Source organism: Eucyclogobius newberryi, unplaced genomic scaffold (assembly GCF_026437365.1).
Source record: "Eucyclogobius newberryi isolate DKJ021-1_F unplaced genomic scaffold, fEucNew1.0.hap1 SCAF_16, whole genome shotgun sequence".
Lineage (NCBI taxonomy): Eukaryota > Metazoa > Chordata > Actinopteri > Gobiiformes > Gobiidae > Eucyclogobius > Eucyclogobius newberryi.
The window spans coordinates 984,773-1,007,463 of NW_027315790.1; the positions used below are offsets into that span (position 1 = coordinate 984,773).

Below are 22,691 nucleotides of genomic sequence, written 5' to 3' on the forward strand. Positions count from 1 at the left end.
TTGCTCTGGGTCCACTCGTGCTGCTGTAGAGCTCTCACTTGTTGCTCTGGGTCCACTCGTGCTGCTGTAGAGCTCTCACTTGTAGCTCTGGGTCCACTCGTGCTGCTGTAGAGCTCTCACTTGTAGCTCTGGGTCCACTCGTGCTGCTGTAGAGCTCTCACTTGTAGCTCTGGGTCCACTCGTGCTGCTGTAGAGCTCTCACTTGTAGCTCTGGGTCCACTCGTGCTGCTGTAGAGCTCTCACTTGTAGCTCTGGGTCCACTCGTGCTGCTGTAGAGCTCTCACTTGTAGCTCTGGGTCCACTCGTGCTGCTGTAGAGCTCTCACTTGTAGCTCTGGGTCCACTCGTGCTGCTGTAGAGCTCTCACTTGTAGCTCTGGGTCCACTCGTGCTGCTGTAGAGCTCTCACTTGTAGCTCTGGGTCCTCTCGTGCTGCTGTAGAGCTCTCACTTGTAGCTCTGGGTCCTCTCGTGCTGCTGTAGAGCTCTCACTTGTAGCTCTGGGTCCTCTCGTGCTGCTGTAGAGCTCTCACTTGTAGCTCTGGGTCCACTCGTGCTGCTGTAGAGCTCTCACTTGTAGCTCTGGGTCCACTCGTGCTGCTGTAGAGCTCTCACTTGTTGCTCTGGGTCCACTCGTGCTGCTGTAGAGCTCTCACTTGTAGCTCTGGGTCCACTCGTGCTGCTGGAGAGCTCTCACTTGTAGCTCTGGGTCCACTCGTGCTGCTGGAGAGCTCTCACTTGTAGCTCTGGGTCCACTCGTGCTGCTGTAGAGCTCTCACTTGTAGCTCTGGGTCCACTCGTGCTGCTGGAGAGCTCTCACTTGTAGCTCTGGGTCCACTCGTGCTGCTGGAGAGCTCTCACTTGTAGCTCTGGGTCCACTCGTGCTGCTGTAGAGCTCTCACTTGTGATGTCAGGCTATACACTAAAAACAGATCGCGATCGATCTACCGGTTGGGCTCCGCTGTGCTAATTATTTGAATGCATTTTTTAAATAAAAAAGTTAGTTTGTATCCAGACATTGGGCCAATAATATCAAGGAAATGGATCACATTGGGTATTGGAATCTCTCATTTTGAGATATGGCCACACCCCTCTTATGATTGCCCTGCATGAGGAAGAGTAAAGTCTGTTATAATCAAAGTCAAGTTTTGATGTTCTAAGTCGTTCGTTAAGTCCCACGGCTAATCTGGTCATCATGTGTTTCTTGTACGTTCATTAACATGCATTGCCCTGACCAAATAAATAAATAAACATTTAAAGATGCTCTTCATCATTTTTCAGGTTCCATTGTATTAAACATGTTGAAGTCATTCTTCTTCTTTTGTTACACATCTCTCTGGTCGAACACAACACACAAACACAATAACTACAACAACAGAACAAAATGGAACAAACAAAATGCAAGAAAAAAGAGCTTGTGCCAAAAACATGCAAAGAGCCCACAGACTGATCCAAAAAGAGATCAGAAGACAGAGGGAAACAATCTTTCAGAAGGAAACAATGTTCTAGGTATAAAAAAAGGCCCTCCGGTAAAGAAACATTTTCATCTCAGTATTTACAAACTCAAGTTAGAACAAACATTTGGAAAATACTGGGGGTGGGGCTTATTTAGTCTGGTCCACGGTGAGACATCTGGATGCAGCTATGAAAAACTTTATTTTTAGGCCTAAGGTTACCCTAACCCTAACCCTAACCCTAACCCTGACCCTGACCTTAACCTTAACCCTAACCCTAACCCTAACCCTGACCCTGACCCTGACCTTAACCTTAACCTTAACCCTAACCCTGACCCTGACCCTGACCTTAACCTTAACCCTAACCCTGACCCTGACCCTGACCTTAACCTTAACCCTAACCCTAACCCTGACCCTGACCCTGACCCTGACCCTGACCTTAACCTTAACCTTAACCCTAACCCTAACCCTGACCCTGACCCTGACCCTGACCTTAACCCTAACCCTGACCCTGACCCTGACCTTAACCTTAACCTTAACCCTAACCCTAACCCTGACCCTGACCCTGACCCTGACCTTAACCCTAACCCTGACCCTGACCCTGACCTTAACCTTAACCCTAACCCTGACCCTGACCCTGACCCTGACCTTAACCCTAACCCTGACCCTGACCCTGACCCTGACCTTAACCTTAACCCTAACCCTAACCCTGACCCTGACCCTGACCCTGACCTTAACCCTAACCCTGACCCTGACCCTGACCCTGACCTTAACCTTAACCCTAACCTTGACCCTGACCCTGACCTTAACCTTAACCCTAACCCTGACCCTGACCCTGACCTTAACCTTAACCCTAACCCTAACCCTGACCCTGACCCTGACCCTGACCTTAACCCTAACCCTGACCCTAACCCTAACCCTGACCCTGACCTTAACCTTAACCCTAACCCTAACCCTGACCCTGACCCTGACCTTAACCCTGACCCTGACCCTGACCATGACCCTGACCATAACCTTAACCCTAACCCTAACCCTAACCCTAACCCTGACCCTGACCTTAACCTTAACCCTAACCCTGACCCTGACCCTGACCTTAACCTTAACCTTAACCTTAACCTTAACCCTGACCCTGACCCTGACCCTGACCTTAACCTTAACCTTAACCCTGACCCTGACCCTGACCCTGACCCTGACCCTGACCCTGACCTTAACCTTAACCCTAACCCTAACCCTGACCCTGACGTTAACCTTAACCTTAACCCTAACCCTAACCCTAACCCTGACCTTAACCTTAACCTTAACCTTAACCCTGACCCTAACCTTAACCTTAACCTTAACCCTAACCCTGACCCTGACCCTGACCTTAACCTTAACCCTAACCCTAACCCTAACCCTAACCCTGACCCTAACCTTAACCTTAACCTTAACCTTAACCCTGACCCTGACCCTAACCTTAACCTTAACCTTAACCTTAACCTTAACCTTAACCCTGACCCTGACCCTGACCCTGACCCTAACCTTAACCTTAACCCTGACCCTGACCCTAACCTTAACCTTAACCTTAACCTTAACCTTAACCCTGACCCTGACCCTGACCCTAACCCTAACCTTAACCTTAACCTTAACCTTAACCTTAACCCTGACCCTGACCCTAACCTTAACCTTAACCTTAACCCTGACCCTGACCCTAACCTTAACCTTAACCTTAACCTTAACCTTAACCTTAACCTTAACCCTGACCCTGACCCTAACCTTAACCTTAACCTTAACCTTAACCTTAACCCTGACCCTGACCCTAACCTTAACCTTAACCTTAACCTTAACCTTAACCCTGACCCTGACCCTGACCCTAACCTTAACCTTAACCCTAACCCTGACCCTGACCCGGCGCTGTCAAATAACCCAGCAGTTTCGGCCGCGCGCCGCGGCTCTGTAAACACTCCCTTCTTTTTATGGGCTTTTTTCACCTGATCCCCACGAACAGACAGAGGCTGAAGCTCTGCAAACCTGTAGTGAGGACTTCTAAGAAGTGGACCAATGAGGCAGAGGAGGAGGAGCTACGTGTGTGTTTGGACATTACAGACTGGGAGGAGCTACGTGTGTGTTTGGACATTACAGACTGGGAGGTTTTCAGAGCTGCCACAGACAGTTTGGATCGTTTGTGAAGTATGGATTTAACAGGGAGATGTTGAGAGCTAGATCTCAGTACAATACGCATCTGAAGCAGCAGTTCTCCAACAGCAACAACCCTGCATTTGTGTGGAGTGGGCTCCAGCTTCTCACCAATTACAAACCCAGAGCCCAACATACAGCCCCCCCCTCTACTAGTCATGAAGTCATTTGAGCGCCTGGTCAAATCCCTCACCTCCCCCCTGCTGGACCCCCTGCTGGACCCCCTGCAGTTCACCTACAGAGCCAACAGGTCTGTGGACGACGCCATCAACCTGGCTCTCCACTTCACCTGCAGCACCTGGACTCCCCGGGAACCTCTGCCAGGATCCTGTTTGTGGACTTCAGCTTTGCATCAACACCACCTCCTGCTCTGCTCCAGGACAAGCTCTCCCAGCTCAACGTGACTCCACCTGCAGGGGGAGAACTGACTCCACCTGCAGGGGAGCGCTGACTCCACCTGCAGGGGAGCGCTGACTCCACCTGCAGGGGGAGCGCTGACTCCACCTGCAGGGGGAGCGCTGACTCCACCTGCAGGGGGAGCGCTGACTCCACCTGCAGGGGGAGCGCTGACTCCACCTGCAGGGGGAGCACTGACTCCACCTGCAGGGGGCGCACTGACTCCCCCTGCAGGTGGAGCACTAACTTCCTGATGGATCGGAGGCAGTGCGTGCGGCTGGGGAAGAATGTCTTGGACACGCGGACCATCAGCACAGGAGCTCCACAGGGCTGTGTACTTTCCCCCCTGCTCTTCTCCCTGTACACAAACTGCTGCACCTCCAGCCACGACTCTGTAAAACTGATCAAGTTTGTGGACGACACCACCCTCATTGGGCTCATCTCGGACAGGGCTGAGTCTGTCTACAGGAGGGAGGTGGACCGAGTCAGCTACAACAACAGCCACAGCCAGGGACAAACAGAGACTACAGCGCCCTCTGCTGAGAAGATGATCAGCTGCAGACTTCATCTCTGCAGGACCTGAACGTCTCCAGGACTCTGGGACGAACAGGACGGATCACAGCCGACCCTTCTCACACTGGACACGGACTATTTGAGCCACTCCCCTCAGGCAGGAGGCCACTCCCCTCAGACAGGAGGCCACTCCCCTCAGGCAGGAGGCCACTCCCCTCAGGCAGGAGGCCACTCCCCTCAGGCAGGAGGCCACTCCCCTCAAGCAGGAGGCTCCGGTCCATCCGGACCAGAACCTCCCGCCACAAGAACAGTTTCTTTCCCTCTGACGTTGGACTCTGAACACTTCTTAAACACTTCACATAATTTTAACTTTAACCATAATTTAATCCATCACTCACTGCACTGTTCACTTTCTGCACTACATCTGTAAATTCAACTCTAAGTTTTGTGTACATGGTAACCCTGTTATATAGCAGATTTAAATTGTTTCTCTTTTTGACTTATATAGGTTGTTTTATCATTGTTCATTGTTTTATGTTGCACCGAATCACCAATGCAAGATCCTATGTTTGTTCCTGCTCTTCTTCCTGCAGGACTCTGAGGGATATTTTATCACTTCCATCCTCCAACATTACTTTTAGTTCTCAAATCCAATCTGGCCTTCGTTTTGGCCGTGCTACCTCTCCTGTCACTTCGGTGCTCCATCCAAACTGCTGTCAGACCCCTCCATCCAATCTGCCCTGCACCTCTCCTAACTGCACACTCTCCTCATCCATCCTGTGTGGGAACGGCCTCTATTCCCCACACTTCCACACAAGGAGGAATAAGGAGAAGTGGAACTTGTGCTGACATTTAAGCAGAAAGTTAAATGAATGGCGTGTAAACAGCAGGAGCAGGAGCAGAAATGTCGGCCCCTCAGCTGCATATGCATGTAGTGTGCTGGGTTAAAGTGACTCAAATCCAGTACATTTATTTTGATTTGTTTGTTTTAGATCAGTTACAAGATCTTCATTATGATGGAGATAGAGATTCGGACTAGCAATGTATTTTTTATTCAGGTACATTGTCATCCAGTGTAATTATTATTCTTTGTTTCTTGTTGAGTATTTGCTGTAAATAATTTTGTGTGTTTACATGACAAGTTTGTACATTTACAGACCCTGTGCAGAGGCTTTCTTTGCTCCAGCATGCTATAGTCGCTATAGTCGCTGCCTTATTTTTTATTTGCTTTTTAGTCAGGTTTTGTCTTCCATAAATGTTGAATTAAGAAAACTAATTAAGTAAACCAAGGATTTTAAGTCATTTTTTGACAATTCTAACAACATAAGGGATGAGCCAGCGACCTGCTCAGGATAAGAATGGAAACAGACTCTTGTGAACGCTGTCGGAAATATCAACTTGAAATTCATGAGCTACAAGCACAGATATTCACTTTAGAATCTGAAAAAATGACTCCACTTTACAATAACAGTGTCATCCAGTGGTAAATCCACCCGTTTTACAAGAAAAACTGCTACTTTCATTAAACTGGAGTGACTGTGTCGTTCCCAAAATTGTCTAAAGACCAGGCTGTATCTTGTTGGTGCAAAGCTTAAACGAAAAATGTAATGTAAAGTCACCTAAAATACAGCTTACAACCAGACTTTTACCACCTTCACTGAAGTAAATGAACAAAGAAATAATGGGAGCAATGACGTGGGCCAGGGGTGTCAAACTCATTTGAGTCGCGAGACATAACGTAAAACATAAAAAGAAATAAATAGCTTTATATCGCCTACGCTGTTTTTGAAGCATTTACTGCATCGATTAAAAGAAATTACGAAACGTTTGTTCTCATAAACTGAAATGTATTAAGAAAAACAAGTGTCATTTCACCAACACTGAGCTTCAGTTTATGAGCATCAAAACTTCAGATCTGATCTACAGTTCTACAGAGATAAAAATTTAGTCAGAGGTATTTGACTTTGTAACAAAATAAACTTCTCAAGATAAAAAAAAAATCACTAAGTAACATTTCCACGTCTGTGTAGTTCTCTGTAGTTCTCTGTAGTTCTCTGTAGTTCTCTATAGTTCTCTATAGTTCTCTGTAGTTCTCTGTAGTTCTCTGTAGTTCTCTGTAGTGATCTGTAGTTCTCTGTAGTTCTCTGTAGTTCTCTGTAGTTCTCTGTAGTTCTCTGTAGTTCTCTGTAGTGATCTGTAGTTCTCTGTAGTTCTCTATAGTTCTCTGTAGTTCTCTTTAGTTCTCTGTAGTGATCTGTAGTTCTCTGCAGTTATCTGTAGTTAGCTATAGTTCTCTGTGGTTCTCTGTAGTTCTCTGTAGTGATCTGTAGTTCTCTGTAGTTCTCTGTAGTTCTCTGTAGTGATCTGTAGTTCTCTGTAGTTCTCTGTAGTTCTCTGTAGTTCTCTGTAGTTCTCTGTAGTGATCTGTAGTTCTCTGTAGTTCTCTGTAGTGATCTGTAGTTCTCTGTAGTTCTCTGTAGTTCTCTGTAGTTCTCTGTAGTTCTCTGTAGTTCTCTGTAGTTCTCTATAGTTCTCTGTAGTTCTCTGTAGTTATCTGTAGTTCTCTGTAGTGATCTGTAGTTATCTGTAGTTCTCTGTAGTTCTCTGTAGTTCTCTGTAGTTCTCTATAGTTCTCTGTAGTGATCTGTAGTGATCTGTAGTTCTCTGTAGTGATCTGTAGTGATCTGTAGTTCTCTGCAGTTATCTGTAGTTAGCTATAGTTCTCTGTAGTTCTCTGTAGTTCTCTGTAGTGATCTGTAGTTCTCTGTAGTTCTCTGTAGTTCTCTGTAGTTCTCTGTAGTCATCTGTAGTTCTCTGTAGTTCTCTGTAGTTCTTTGTAGTTCTCTGTAGTTCTTTGTAGTTCTCTATAGTCCTCTGTAGTTCTCTGTAGTTCTTTGTAGTTCTCTATAGTTCTCTGTAGTTCTCTGTAGTTCTCTATAGTTCTCTATAGTTCTCTATAGTTCTCTGTAGTTCTTTGTAGTTCTCTATAGTTCTCTGTAGTTCTCTGTAGTTCTCTGTAGTTCTCTGTAGTTCTCTGTAGTCATCTGTAGTTCTCTGTAGTTCTCTGTAGTTCTCTGTAGTTCTCTGTAGTCATCTGTAGTTCTCTGTAGTTCTCTGTAGTTCTTTGTAGTTCTCTGTAGTTCTTTGTAGTTCTCTATAGTCCTCTGTAGTTCTCTGTAGTTCTTTGTAGTTCTCTATAGTTCTCTGTAGTTCTCTGTAGTTCTCTATAGTTCTCTATAGTTCTCTATAGTTCTCTGTAGTTCTCTGTAGTCATCTGTAGTTCTCTGTAGTTATCTGTAGTTCTTTGTAGTTCTCTATAGTTCTCTATAGTTCTCTATAGTTCTCTGTAGTTCTCTGTAGTTCTCTGTAGTTCTCTGTAGTTCTCTGTAGTTCTCTGTAGTCATCTGTAGTTATCTGTAGTTCTCTGTAGTTCTTTGTAGTTCTCTGTAGTTCTTTGTAGTTCTCTATAGTTCTCTGTAGTTCTCTGTAGTTCTTTGTAGTTCTCTGTAGTTCTTTGTAGTTCTCTATAGTTCTCTGTAGTTCTCTGTAGTTCTTTGTAGTTCTCTATAGTTCTCTGTAGTTCTCTGTAGTTCTCTATAGTTCTCTATAGTTCTCTGTAGTTCTCTGTAGTTCTTTGTAGTTCTCTATAGTTCTCTATAGTTCTCTGTAGTTCTCTATAGTTCTCTATAGTTCTCTATAGTTATCTATAGTTATCTATAGTTCTCTGTAGTTCTCTGTAGTCATCTGTAGTTCTCTGTAGTTCTCTGTAGTTCTCTGTAGTCATCTGTAGTCATCTGTAGTTCTCTGTAGTTCTCTGTAGTTCTCTGTAGTTCTCTGTAGTCATCTGTAGTTCTCTGTAGTTCTCTGTAGTAATCTGTAGTTCTCTGTAGTTCTCTGTAGTCATCTGTAGTCATCTGTAGTTCTCTGTAGTTCTCTGTAGTCATCTGTAGTTCTCTGTAGTTCTCTGTAGTTCTTTGTAGTTATCTGTAGTCATCTATAGTTCTCTGTAGTTATCTGTAGTTCTTTGTAGTTCTCTGTAGTTCTTCGCAGTTATCTCTAGTTCTCTGTTGTTCTCTGTAGTTCTCTGTAGTGATCTGTAGTTCTCTTTAGTTCTCTGTAGTGATCTGTAGTTCTCTTTAGTTCTCTGTAGTGATCTGTAGTGATCTGTAGTTCTCTGCAGTTATCTGTAGTTAGCTATAGTTCTCTGTGGTTCTCTGTAGTTCTCTGTAGTGATCTGTAGTTCTCTGTAGTTCTCTGTAGTTCTCTGTAGTCATCTGTAGTTCTCTGTAGTTCTCTGTAGTTCTCTGTAGTTCTCTGTAGTCATCTGTAGTTCTCTGTAGTTCTCTGTAGTTCTTTGTAGTTCTCTGTAGTTCTTTGTAGTTCTCTATAGTCCTCTGTAGTTCTCTGTAGTTCTTTGTAGTTCTCTATAGTTCTCTGTAGTTCTCTGTAGTTCTCTATAGTTCTCTATAGTTCTCTATAGTTCTCTGTAGTTCTCTGTAGTTCTTTGTAGTTCTCTATAGTTCTCTATAGTTCTCTATAGTTCTCTGTAGTTCTCTGTAGTTCTCTGTAGTCATCTGTAGTTCTCTGTAGTTCTCTGTAGTTCTCTGTAGTCATCTGTAGTTATCTGTAGTTCTCTGTAGTTCTTTGTAGTTCTCTGTAGTTCTTTGTAGTTCTCTATAGTTCTCTGTAGTTCTCTGTAGTTCTTTGTAGTTCTCTGTAGTTCTTTGTAGTTCTCTATAGTTCTCTGTAGTTCTCTGTAGTTCTTTGTAGTTCTCTATAGTTCTCTGTAGTTCTCTGTAGTTCTCTATAGTTCTCTATAGTTCTCTATAGTTCTCTGTAGTTCTCTGTAGTTCTTTGTAGTTCTCTATAGTTCTCTATAGTTCTCTATAGTTATCTATAGTTATCTATAGTTCTCTGTAGTTCTCTGTAGTCATCTGTAGTTCTCTGTAGTTCTCTGTAGTAATCTGTAGTTCTCTGTAGTTCTCTGTAGTTCTCTGTAGTCATCTGTAGTCATCTGTAGTTCTCTGTAGTTCTCTGTAGTTCTCTGTAGTTCTCTATAGTTCTCTATAGTTCTCTGTAGTTCTCTGTAGTCATCTGTAGTTCTCTGTAGTTCTCTGTAGTAATCTGTAGTTCTCTGTAGTTCTCTGTAGTCATCTGTAGTCATCTGTAGTTCTCTGTAGTTCTCTGTAGTAATCTGTAGTTCTCTATAGTTCTCTGTAGTCATCTGTAGTTCTCTGTAGTTCTCTGTAGTAATCTGTAGTTCTCTGTAGTTCTCTGTAGTCATCTGTAGTCATCTGTAGTTCTCTGTAGTTCTCTGTAGTTCTCTCTAGTTCTTTGTAGTTCTCTGTAGTTCTTTGTAGTTCTCTATAGTTCTCTGTAGTTCTCTGTAGTTCTCTATTGTTCTCTATAGTTCTCTATAGTTATCTGTAGTCATCTGTAGTTCTCTGTAGTTCTTTGTAGTTCTCTGTAGTTCTTTATAGTTCTCTGTAGTTCTCTGTAGTCATCTGTAGTTCTCTATAGTTCTCTGTAGTTCTCTGTAGTTCTCTATAGTTCTCTGTAGTTCTCTATAGTTCTCTATAGTTCTCTATAGTTCTCTATAGTTCTCTGTAGTTCTCTATAGTTCTCTGTAGTTCTCTATAGTTCTCTGTAGTTCTCTGTAGTTCTCTATAGTTCTCTGTAGTTCTCTATAGTTCTCTATAGTTCTCTGTAGTGATCTGTTCACCTGAACTGACACATCACAAACTACAAACACACGTGGAGCGTTTAAGGAGGTTAAGTTACGCCTCTTGTCTTGAAAATATAGAATTAAAAAAAAAAGTTTAGGCAGTGCATGAGCCACAGTTTCACACATTAGTGTGTCACAGTCACATTAGTGTGTTCACAGTCACATTAGTGTGTTCACAGTCACATTAGTGTGTTCACAGTCACATTAGTGTGTTCACATTCACATTAGTGTGTCACAGTCACATTAGTGTGTTCACAGTCACAGTCACATTAGTGTGTTCACAGTCACATTAGTGTGTTCACAGTCACATTAGTGTGTTCACAGTCACATTAGTGTGTTCACAGTCACATTAGTGTGTTCACAGTCACATTAGTGTGTCACAGTCACATTAGTGTGTCACAGTCACATTAGTGTGTTCAGTGTCACATTAGTGTGTTCACAGTCACATTAGTGTGTCACAGTCACATTAGTGTGTCACAGTCACATTAGTGTGTTCAGTGTCACATTAGTGTGTTCACAGTCACATTAGTGTGTTCACATTCACATTAGTGTGTCACAGTCACATTAGTGTGTTCACAGTCACATTAGTGTGTTCACAGTCACATTAGTGTGTCACAGTCACATTAGTGTGTTCAGTGTCACATTAGTGTGTCACAGTCACATTAGTGTGTTCAGTGTCACATTAGTGTGTTCACAGTCACATTAGTGTGTTCACAGTCACATTAGTGTGTTCACAGTCACATTAGTGTGTCCACAGTCACATTAGTGTGTCCACAGTCACATTAGTGTGTTCACAGTCACATTAGTGTGTTCAGTGTCACATTAGTGTGTTCAGTGTCACATTAGTGTGTCACAGTCACATTAGTGTGTCACAGTCACATTAGTGTGTTCACAGTCACATTAGTGTGTTCACAGTCACATTAGTGTGTCCACAGTCACATTAGTGTGTCCACAGTCACATTAGTGTGTTCAGTGTCACATTAGTGTGTCACAGTCACATTAGTGTGTCACAGTCACATTAGTGTGTCACAGTCACATTAGTGTGTCACAGTCACATTAGTGTGTTCACAGTCACATTAGTGTGTTCACAGTCACATTAGTGTGTCCACAGTCACATTAGTGTGTTCACAGTCACATTAGTGTGTTCAGTGTCACATTAGTGTGTCACAGTCACATTAGTGTGTCACAGTCACATTAGTGTGTTCACAGTCACATTAGTGTGTTCACAGTCACATTAGTGTGTCCACAGTCACATTAGTGTGTCCACAGTCACATTAGTGTGTTCACAGTCACATTAGTGTGTCCACAGTCACATTAGTGTGTTCACAGTCACATTAGTGTGTTCACAGTCACATTAGTGTGTCACAGTCACATTAGTGTGTCACAGTCACATTAGTGTGTCCACAGTCACATTAGTGTGTTCACAGTCACATTAGTGTGTCACAGTCACATTAGTGTGTCCACAGTCACATTAGTGTGTCCACAGTCACATTAGTGTGTTCACAGTCACATTAGTGTGTCCACAGTCACATTAGTGTGTTCACAGTCACATTAGTGTGTCACAGTCACATTAGTGTGTTCACAGTCACATTAGTGTGTTCACAGTCACATTAGTGTGTCACAGTCACATTAGTGTGTTCACAGTCACATTAGTGTGTTCACAGTCACATTAGTGTGTCACAGTCACATTAGTGTGTTCACAGTCACATTAGTGTGTCACAGTCACATTAGTGTGTTCACAGTCACATTAGTGTGTTCACATTCACATTAGTGTGTCACAGTCACATTAGTGTGTTCACAGTCACATTAGTGTGTTCACAGTCACATTAGTGTGTCACAGTCACATTAGTGTGTTCACAGTCACATTAGTGTGTCACAGTCACATTAGTGTGTTCACAGTCACATTAGTGTGTTCACGTTCATGTTCATACTTTATTACACTCTGACCTGTGTTTTTACCTGTGGCTCCTGATCTGTTCAGGTTTGTAGAGGATGTTTTCCTCACTGAGCATCGTCACAGAAGTTATTTTTCTTGTAGTTAGCTCCACATTAGCTCCACTTTTAGCACAGCTCTAACATCCACAAAACAGTCTTCTTTCTTTCTTCCACGTGTTTCCTAAAGCCATATGTCTCTTTTCCTCGCTCAGACTTCTGCTCAAAAGTGCGTAAAGTGCGCAACGCACGTCATTTCTTCTCAGCACTTCTCCATTGGCAGTACACACAGCAGTGAAGAGCTGCGCAGGGGAGGAGCGGCCACCAGCGGCATTGTGGGACGTGTAGTTTTAGCGATAAGATCGGTTACAGATGTAACTACGGTTCTATGAATCGATTGAATTTTTTTTTTTTTTTATATAAATTTGAAATGTTCGGCGGGTCGGATTAAAAGGTCTGGTGAGCCGGATTTGGCCCGCGGGCCTTGTGTTTGACACATGTGACGTGGGCAAACGGCAGCAGACGGAGACAATCTGTATCAAACAACAAGGTCACAGCAGAGACGCCTCTGAGTGGAGGCGGAGCTATCAGTGGTGGGAAGTATGTGGTGCTGGGGAAGCAACATGTATTTTCCAGTCTCGTAGATAACGTCACTCCCTCCTAATATTTTGTCCACACATCGAGGAGTTAAACAGCTTATTGTGCACGTGGGTGTAGTGGACATACGACGGGGACAGACTGACATTTTGAAAAGAGACTTCTTGAAGTTATTCAAGGTTTGCAAATTGGAAATCAAGACATTCATAAGTGGACCTCTTCCAATCATCGATAGGAACAAGTCTAGCCCACACCTATGCAGAGGAGTGAGGGTGCAGACAAAGAACCTGCTCCACGTTCTAAGGCATCAGAATGGGACCGGGTTCTAAGCAGATAGAACAATTCCTGCTCCATCAGCTAGAAAGCAATATTTCAGCGTCAGTAGCTCCACAACCACAGTCTCCACCAAAGAATTCAGCTCCACCTGCTCCACAACAATCTTCACCACGGCCAGGGAAGAATTCGGGCCCAACATCAGTTCCAGCTCCCCTGGGGTCCTCATCACAGATTTGTCTGAGTCAGCATCCCTGTCATCGTTCCTGCCTTCAGAGAAGCCCAGGGTCCCCCCTGAAACATCTACTCCCACTACAGAATCCTCACTCTCCAGGACAAGCTCTCCCAGCTCAATGTGTCTGACTCCACCTGCAGGGGGAGCGCTGACTTCCTGATGGATCAGAGGCATTTTGTGCGGCTGCTCTTCTCCCTAGAGTAAAACTATGACGACACCACCCTCATCACCATGACGACACCACCCTCATCGGGCATATCTCGGACGGGGATGAGTCTGTCTACAGGAGGTGGAACGGCTGGTGTCCTGGTGCAGCAGTAACAACCTGGAGTTCGATGCCCAGAAGACAGTGGAGATGATCGTGGACTTCAGGAAAGTCACAGCCCCCCCCCCCCCCTCCTCTGCACCACCATCACCAGGACCTCAAGTGGGAGGAGCCACCATCACCAGGACCTCAAGTGGGAGGAGCCACCATCACCAGGACCTCAAGTGGGAGGAGCCACCATCACCAGGACCTCAAGTGGGAGGAGCCACCATCACCAGGACCTCAAGTGGGAGGAGCCACCATCACCAGGACCTGAAATGGGAGGAGCCACCATCACCAGGACCTCAAGTGGGAGGAGCCACCATCACCAGGACCTCAAGTGGGAGGAGCCACCATCACCAGGACCTCAAGTGGGAGGAGCCACCATCACCAGGACCTCAAGTGGGAGGAGCCACCATCACCAGGACCTCAAGTGGGAGCCACCATCACCAGGACCTCAAGTGGGAGGAGCCACCATCACCAGGACCTCAAGTGGGAGGAGCCACCATCAGCTCCTCATCAAGAAGGTCCAGCAGAGGATGTACTTCCTGTGGCAGAGGAAATTCAGGCTGCAGGAGGAGATGATGGTGCCGTTCTACACGGCCATCATTGAGTCCATCCTCACCTCCTCCATCACCTCCTCCATCACCTCCTCCATCACCTCCTCCATCACCTCCTCCATCACCGTGTGGTACGCTGGAGCCACAGCCAGGGACAAACAGAGACTACAGCGCCCTCTGCTGAGAAGGTGATCGGCTGCAGACTTCCATCTCTGCAGGACCTGAACGTCTCCAGGACTCTGGGACGAACAGGTCAGATCACAGCCGACCCTTCTCACCCTGGACACGGACTATTCAAGCCACTCCCCTCAGGCAGGAGGCCACTCCCCTCAAGCAAGAGGCCACTCCCCTCAGGCAGGAGGCCACTCCCCTCAGGCCAGAGGCTACGGTCCTTCCGTCACAAGAACAGTTTCTTTCTGCTATTTGACACATGAAAACTTCTTAATCACTGCCACTTTAACCATAATGTAATCACCCACTGCACTGTTCACTTTCTTGACTACATCTGTAATTTCAACTGTAAAAAAACTTTTTTAAATTCATTTTTTGTCGGTTGGGGATGGAAACTGGAGTCTGGAACAAATAGAGAAACCTGGGGAAAACGTTATTTTTTTATAGTTTCAATCCTTTTACTTTTTATACTTATAGTAGTAAAAAAATCTTGATCGACCATTTGTCTTGGGTGGCTCCATCCACCCAGAAGGGTTGCAGTGAGAAACCATGTCTCAGTTTTTCCTCATAGATATGGCAAAACTTTGCTCATTGTTGACAAATCTATGGAATATCCAGGGTGAAGAACACGCGTTTGCCTTTGTTCTGGAGGTTTCCTTTAACTTTTGCAGGCTTCATTACATGTTCCTTCATATGATGGTGAAGAAACCTCATTATCAGGCCTTGTGGTTTATCAGCTGCTGGTCTTGTTTTGCCCAGGCGATGTGCTCTTTCAATTGCGATGGGGGGGACTTCAACTCCAGACCCTGAAGTGAGCTGTGGGAGTCTCGTCTCCATCCTCTCCCCACAAGTCTTAGATTGTTCCTGCAGGACGCATATTCTTTACATCTGTTCACAGTGCCACTACCTCGGTCCTCAGCTCCAGCAACTCAGCCATGAAATGTGTTGCTCGGCCTCACCGATGCATGCACTTCCTCCTCCTCTGGCTTTCAGCTCCAGTATTACCGCCTTAATTCTGGCAAATCTGGGCTTATTGTTCCCAGCTCTGAATTCAGATCTCAGTGATGCCATGTCACACTGCATTTCACGCAGAATAAGGACCAACTGCTGTAAAGTTCCTCTTCACCATCTGATAGGAACGGGTCTGAAGAGTCCACACTGAGGACGGAGGAAGGTTGTGGAATGTATTAATGGAGTTAATAGTTGCAAGAGGTTTGGATGAAAGTTTATCTAAGGTATGATCCAGATAACAGTTGAAATTTCCAGCGATGTATACAGTATTTGAGAGGATCTATCATCAGAGATTAATTCAAAGGTTTTATTAAAAAAAAGTGTGACTCATCTAAATTAGAGCCATATTTATGTAACACATTTATGTGTCTTGATTTGAGGACATTTTGTCATGTCTAGAGACAAGCTCGTCCAAAGAAATAATCATATTGTTCTTAAAATAAGAAGATGTTTTGCACTTACACAAAAACAGACGGGTTCCTCCATGTCTGGGTGGGCACCCATAAATCTCTGACATGTTCAGTTATCACTTCCTTCAATTTGGGGCTCCTGACCCATCTGCATAGACCATTCAGTCCCAGAGCCGTGATATCGGGCCTGTCTCACACCTTTGTGAGTTATTGAAGTTATCATGGTAGAGGAATTTGACATTGTAGAAAAAAACACTTCTCATGGTGATGAGCCAAGAACAATTGAGGGCCATAGATTGTACACCTCTGGTCTAAATCCTGGCGATGTGTCCCACTGCTCCTGACAGCTTGTCCAGCGCAAGTGTTTGAAGAACGGCTCCAATGCAGGGGAAATATCTGATGTCCTGTACAGTCTGTCTATGGACAGTACACAGTAGTTTAGTATAGTGAAGCTGGTGAATTGTAACCCAAGTCTTGGTTATTATATTTCCACTCTAAATCCCTAGCCCTTTGTGAATGTGAAATGTGTGTTTCAGAACGGAAGAAGGAACAGGTGAAGAGCAGCTCTCCCTTCAGCTCGGCTCGTCTCCGCAGCAGCACCGTCCTCTACCACATCTCTGGACATCTGCATAGCCGCGAGAAGGGCAAGATCAAGCTCAACAAGGTACAATCTCTGAGCACAGAAGTGAGCGGGACTCAACAACCAGAAGAGTTCCAGCATGTCATAATTAAAAACTGCAAAATGTAAATATTAATTATTATATATATAATATTATTAATATTAATAATAAAAGGTGAACCATGTACCATTTGCCACCTGCATGTCTCCATGGAGATGTTACTGCTTTGTCATTTAATGTCCCACTCCTCAAGATGAGTCTCATAAAATGTTAGGTTAATCTGGCTAATTCCCCAGGACGAGTTTGTAAAAGTATAAAGTGTAAACATGTTCAAATCTCAGATATTTGGTGACTTTCCCATTGGAATAACATGGGACGTTTCTGTCATTGCTACGTAACAAATATGACATGGGTCTGATCCATCTTCCTCCACTTATCTGGGGCCGGGTCGCGGGGGCAGCAGTCTAAGCAGGGACTACCAGACTCCTTCCTCCCCAGACACTTCCTCCAACTCCTCCGGGGGGATCCCGAGGCGTTCCTGGCCAGCCGAGAGACATAGTCTCTCCAGCTTGTCCTGGGTCTTCCACGGGCCTCTTTCCGGCGGGACATGCCCGAAACACCTCCCCAGGGAGGCGCCCAGGAGGCTCCGGAACATAACCGAGCCATCTCAGCTGGAGGAGCAGAGGCTCTACTCCGAGCTCCTCCCGTGTGACTGAGCTCCTCCCCCTATCTCTAAGGGAGCGCCCAGCCACACGGCGGAGGAAACTCATTTTATCCATGATCTTGTCCTTTTGGTCATTACCCAAAGCTCATGACCATAGGTGAGGGCAGGAACGTAAATTGACCAGTAAATCGAGAGCTTTGCTTTGGACTCAGCTCCTTCTTCACAACAACAGTCCGATGAAGCGAACGCATCACTGCAGCCGCTGCACCGATCCGCCTCACGTTCCATCCTCAGACAATGGAGAACAGAGGATGACGAGGTGCTGGAGGGACCATCATGTGAGGACACGCCCCTACATGGGATGTACCACCGGAACGTAACTCAAGTGGCTGATATCACTGTAGGGTAACATACTAGTACAAGTACTGTAAGTACTAGTACAAGTACTGTAAGGTTATGAATGTCCACCCACTTGTGAAGGGGGCGGGGCATTCATATTGATATTGATTAAAGAATTGCTCAAGTATTCAAACATGACACACTGCCTAAGTGTGGGTAAGTTTGAATCGTATTTTAAGAGAAGAATGGGGCAACAGCCAGATAATCGGCAATTTTAACAACTCTATAATCAGATCTAAATTAATGAATTATTTAGAAACTCATTTGCTCGTTGATCTAAAGGTTTGAGAACGTAACTGTGACATTGACCCTTTTCTGGAAATTAAGGAACACTTAACCAAATGGTTAGATGAAGATTTAATGACCAAATGATTAAACAGATAAACATGAATTAGGAATATGCAAATGAGTCGATAACAGATGGAAAACACTAGACATGATGGTTCTAGATCTATCTGTGTTAGAGTTAAGTCTAAGATGAAATTCAGCCTGTGAAGTGCATCATACGAACGGAACCAGAAGCTGTGATCCTGAGGAGACGGGCCTGCGAGGGGTCCAAGGGCCTGCGAGGGGTCCAAGGGCCTGCGAGGGGTCCAAGGGCCTGCGAGGGGTCCAAGGGCCTGCTCTGGAGCTCGGCTCTGTCGTTGTCTGGCCAAAGAAGGACTGGATTGGTTCTGCGATCTGCGTTCTCCTTGGCTCTGAGGCGTTCTCCTTGGCTCTGAGGCGTTCTCCTTGGCTCTGAGGCGTTCTCCTTGGCTCTGAGGCGTTCTCCTTGGCTCTGAGGCGTTCTCCTTGGCTCTGAGGCGTTCTCCTTGGCTCTGAGGCGTTCTCCTTGGCTCTGAGGCGTTCTCCTTGGCTCTGAGGCGTTCCAAATGAAAAGGCCGTCGTGCTGCTCCACAGATGTGGCTGGTAAAAGGCTGTGGACTTGAAAAGTTGCAAAAGGTCCTTGCTTGATTTTGCGTGACATCAGTCACATTTTTAAAAACGGGCACAGGTTTCTTAGTTCCGGGAGGAAACATTAGCTTCTCTTGGAAAAGTCTTTGTCCCGTAGCGTAGCATCGCTCCCGCTAGCTAGGCCCGAGGCCTGCTCCCAAGGTGTCATGGATCTTTATGGATATATCTTTATTTATAAAGCACAATTCATACAAACTGCAATTCAAAGTGCTTTACAGTGTTTAAAATACAATTTAAAAAAGTAATAAGGTAAAAACACAATGCAGTTAGTAGTATTTTAGTAGTGTTTTAAAATATTAAAAACCAGGTAAAATCATGTCAGTCATAGGCGCGGCTAAACAAAACAGTTTTTAGCTTGGATTCAAACACAGCCGGGACCTGGATGGAGGGTCGAGCTTCGAAGGAAACTCGGATGGAACTCTCTCTGGAGCTCGGATGGAACTCTGGATGGAACTGCTGTAACTCCCTGCTATTTCCTTTGTCTTACCCCGCGGGGGTTTTGGCGCCGTGGCTTCAGCCAATCAGCATGCACGCTGGGGTCAGAGCTGATAAGGAGACGAGATCTGGCTTTAAGCCACAAGAGTTACACAAAAGGTAAAATTGTCCACAAAACAAGTTATGAAACAGTTAAAATTACATGTTAAACACGATATCACGTCATCTGGTGGACACATGTTTGCAATCTGATGATTAAATGTCTATTAAAACCACTAAAAGCGCAAAGTCTTTCAGCATTTTAGCGTTTGTCTTGGAGAGATCGTTACTCTCTGTGATCCAAAATGAGTCAATTGATGAAAAGTTATTTTCAAAGTTCAGAGCGTCTCTGTCTCTAGCACGTCCTCTGCTCTCGAGGACGTAAAACTCCACACGGGCAGCTGATAACACCTTTAGCCCGCATTCCTGTCACCATGGCAACAGGGGGAGGACATCTGCATATCCTACATCACGAAATCCTACCAATGGCTAGAGCGGGCCGGACTGAAGGACAGCACAGAGGCCCTGATCATGGCGGCTCAGGAACAGGCCCTGAACACCAGACAAGACCCAAGGTTTAGGTTGTGCTAAGGAGACCATCCCACACATAACTGCAGGTGCAGATGCTGCAGGGACAGCACACATGGAGCTCCATCACAAGGAGCTGACATAGTGTAAGAAAGATCTATGCAGAGTACGGCCTGGAGACCCCAAGGACAAAGTGAAAAACACGCCCAAAATGGAGAACGGAGAATTACCGAGCCAAGATCCTGAGGGACTTCCAAATACAGACTGACAAAACGGTAATGGCAACTCAACCAGACATTGTGGTGGTGGATAAACAGCAGAGGAAAGCTGTTGTGGTTGACGTGGTAAGTTGTGATTCATATATTTTATATTTTCCCACTCTTCGTCAGTCAAAACTAAATTACCCTCTCTTTCCCATTTATTTTTAATACATGGTTGTCAAAATGATTGTTTTTTACATAATTTAGATATGATTCCCCTGGAGAACTAACCTAAATATTTAAGAAATTCCATTTAAATGGGTAGGTCTTTCTAAAGGTTAAAGGGGGTCGCAGTATATAAATGAAAAGCATGCACACACTCCTGGTCATTGAGAGTTTGTGCCGGTCGGCTTGAGTTTTCTCCATCGTTTTCCTCACAGATCATCCCTGTTTTGAGCTGCTGTTTATTCATAGCACCCCTCTGGCGTTCAGTGAAGTATTTTCCTTGTGGTTTGTTGAGTTTTTTAAATGTTGATTTCTTCTGCCAAACTTTAGCGGAGCAGGCTGCATTGTTGTGCTAACATTGCTCTGCTCTAGCGCCGTTGAGCGCGCAGTTTTGCCATTTCCTGGTCTGGAGAGGTGGCCACTCTCCTGAGGTTTGCTCCGCTTAGTGCTTTTTTTTTTTTTTGGTGCGGACGATCAGTCTGCTGCCATGGCTGCCAGATTGGCGAACACCAATGCACTCCTGCTTGTTTATTTCGAGGGTCTAATCCGGGATCAAATTCAAAACACCCGTCCGACCTTATGCCTGAAATGACTAGTCTGGGTGAGTGCACATGCCAAGGCCCTTGGTAACACCTTGGCCCATTTTGCCATGGCAAGACGGTACATTTGGTTGAGCCAAACTGCTTTGTCAGAGATGAAGGATGCTGGCCTTTCACCCAGTCATGTGGCTGGCCCAGTGGCAGAGGTGGCTCTGGATGAAGCCAAAAAGTGTGACTGCGCAGCCAGAAAGTGCACCATCAGCGGCTCTTGAGGTCGAGTCCTCGGATAGCCCTGGAGAGACGTCTAACTCCCCAGTAACCTCAGTCAGGGGGTCAGGGTTTCTCTCAGGATTCTCGGGGTGGTCGACAGGCTCATGTCCCCAGAATCAGCCGGCAATAAGTCCGTGTTCGCTCACAGGAGTGTGTTTGGGGCCCGCCAAAACCTGCTCGGCGTTCCCGACTTGGGTCTGTAAACACGGTTCTATGAAAATCGAGCCTGTAACTGTCTTGGTCAAGCGACTGGTTTTGCCCAGTCATCAGAAAGAGTGTGTGCGCACATCATTCATATACTGTGTAACGTGCACCCACAGGTGTGTTAAATAATGCTCCTGACCAGTGGGGGGTGTAGTCACATAGTTACAGGTTCACGTTTATTCATAGAACCATGTTTACATACGTAATTCATAGTTTTATTCCACTCATCAAACAGCCGGTTGGGGATGGAAACTGGAAGGGTCTGGAACAAATAGAGAAACCTGGTGAAAACATTATAGTTACAATCCTTTGACTCAGACATTTTTCAAGATATTTTTTTATAGTAGTAAAAAGATTGTTGATCTTCCGAAAAAAAAAAATTGTTGATCGACCATTATGTAGAACCACACGCAAATATATAAGAGATTCTGTTTGCCCTTTAAATGGATAGGTCTTTCTCAAGGTCACAGAGGATCACCAGAATGAAATAAATTCCTTTTTTTAATCATTTCATTTTAATTTTAATTACATTTATATCCAGAAATTGCTTTGCAGAAAATGCATCTCAATGGGTATGGAAATGTCTGGTTTGGTCAAATATAATTATGCATTTCAATTTCAATGGCCATCCAACATTTTTAATAAATAAGTAATTGTTCTTAGATAATATCTCATATCTTCTCATATCTATCACACTTGTTAACATTATTAAACAAGTCATGCAAAGGCATGCATCTTTCTTTCAGAACAGACAATATTCTCCTTAACAGGAAATTGTGATAATCCTGACTTTTATACTTTGAAGTGATGAAATTACGGGGGAAAAGAAATAAAGCCTTAAATTAATTACTTTACACTGGCAAACTAGGACCACTGTTTTTCTATCAATCACTCCGAAAGTAAAATGCACAGACGTTACTCTGGCAGTGACTCCTAACCCAAACCCTGCCCTCCTACACTCCTACCATGCCTTCTCCCCCTTCAATATTCATAAGCTTGTAACACTCCCAAAGGGAAATGACCAATACAAAATAAATATATTGGGTTATGATGATTTAAGATAAGATAAGATATTCCTTTATTGTCCCACATGGGGAAATTTCATTGGTGCAACGCAGGTAGATACAGAGGTAGATACAGAAGAACAGATCACTTATAGGAAGTCTGAAAAACACTTTCAGTAGAAGATCTTCTATAAATAAATAAAAACTCCCCTAGACATAAATCCCTTTGCCGCTGTGATGTGCATTTAAAACATGAAATTAAAGAGACACAGCTTTTAACAACAACAAATTATATTTGGACACTTAATTATAATATAATATATATATAAATTATTTATTAAGGGTGCACGGTGGCAAAGGCTGTTAGCGCTCTTGCCTCCCAAGAAGGAGATCGTGGGTTCGATTCCCGGATCTCTGGGTGGAGTCTGCATGTTCTCCCCGTGTTACCGTGGGTTCTCTCCGGGTTCTCCAGCTCCTCCCACCGTCCAAACACATGCATGTGTAGGGAAAAAATTGGTGATTCTAAATTGGCCCTAGTGAATGAATGTGAGAGTGAACTGTCTGTTATGTCTATGTCTCTGTGTTGGCCCTGCGACGAGTTTGTCCAGGGTGTACCCCGCCTAAGGCCCAAAGTCACTGGGATAGGCTCCAGTCACCTGTGACCCCAAAAGGGAACAAGCGGTAGAAAATGGAAATTATAACAAAATATAACCCCCAAAAAGTTTGTATAGAGCCTTTAAGTCTTTAGTCTGTGCCCTTGGCGCAGGTGCTCCCAGCGTCTAGAACTATCCCCAAAGCTCACAAAGTCAAAAAGTCAAAGAATAAATCCACTCCGATAGTTATTCCAACAAAAAACAGTT

The 22,691-nt window shown here is 44.7% G+C and overlaps 1 protein-coding gene across 1 annotated transcript in view; it reads left to right on the forward strand.

Annotated features, from left to right (window-relative positions):
• The window catches only part of kcnh8 (potassium voltage-gated channel, subfamily H (eag-related), member 8), a 127,030-nt gene that overhangs the window by 24,138 nt on the left and 80,201 nt on the right, over positions 1–22,691 (forward strand). Inside the window, exon 3 of the mRNA XM_072448412.1 lies at positions 16,287–16,414. Within this exon, the coding sequence (XP_072304513.1) occupies positions 16,287–16,414 (128 nt within the window). The remainder of the gene's footprint in view (positions 1–16,286; positions 16,415–22,691) is intronic.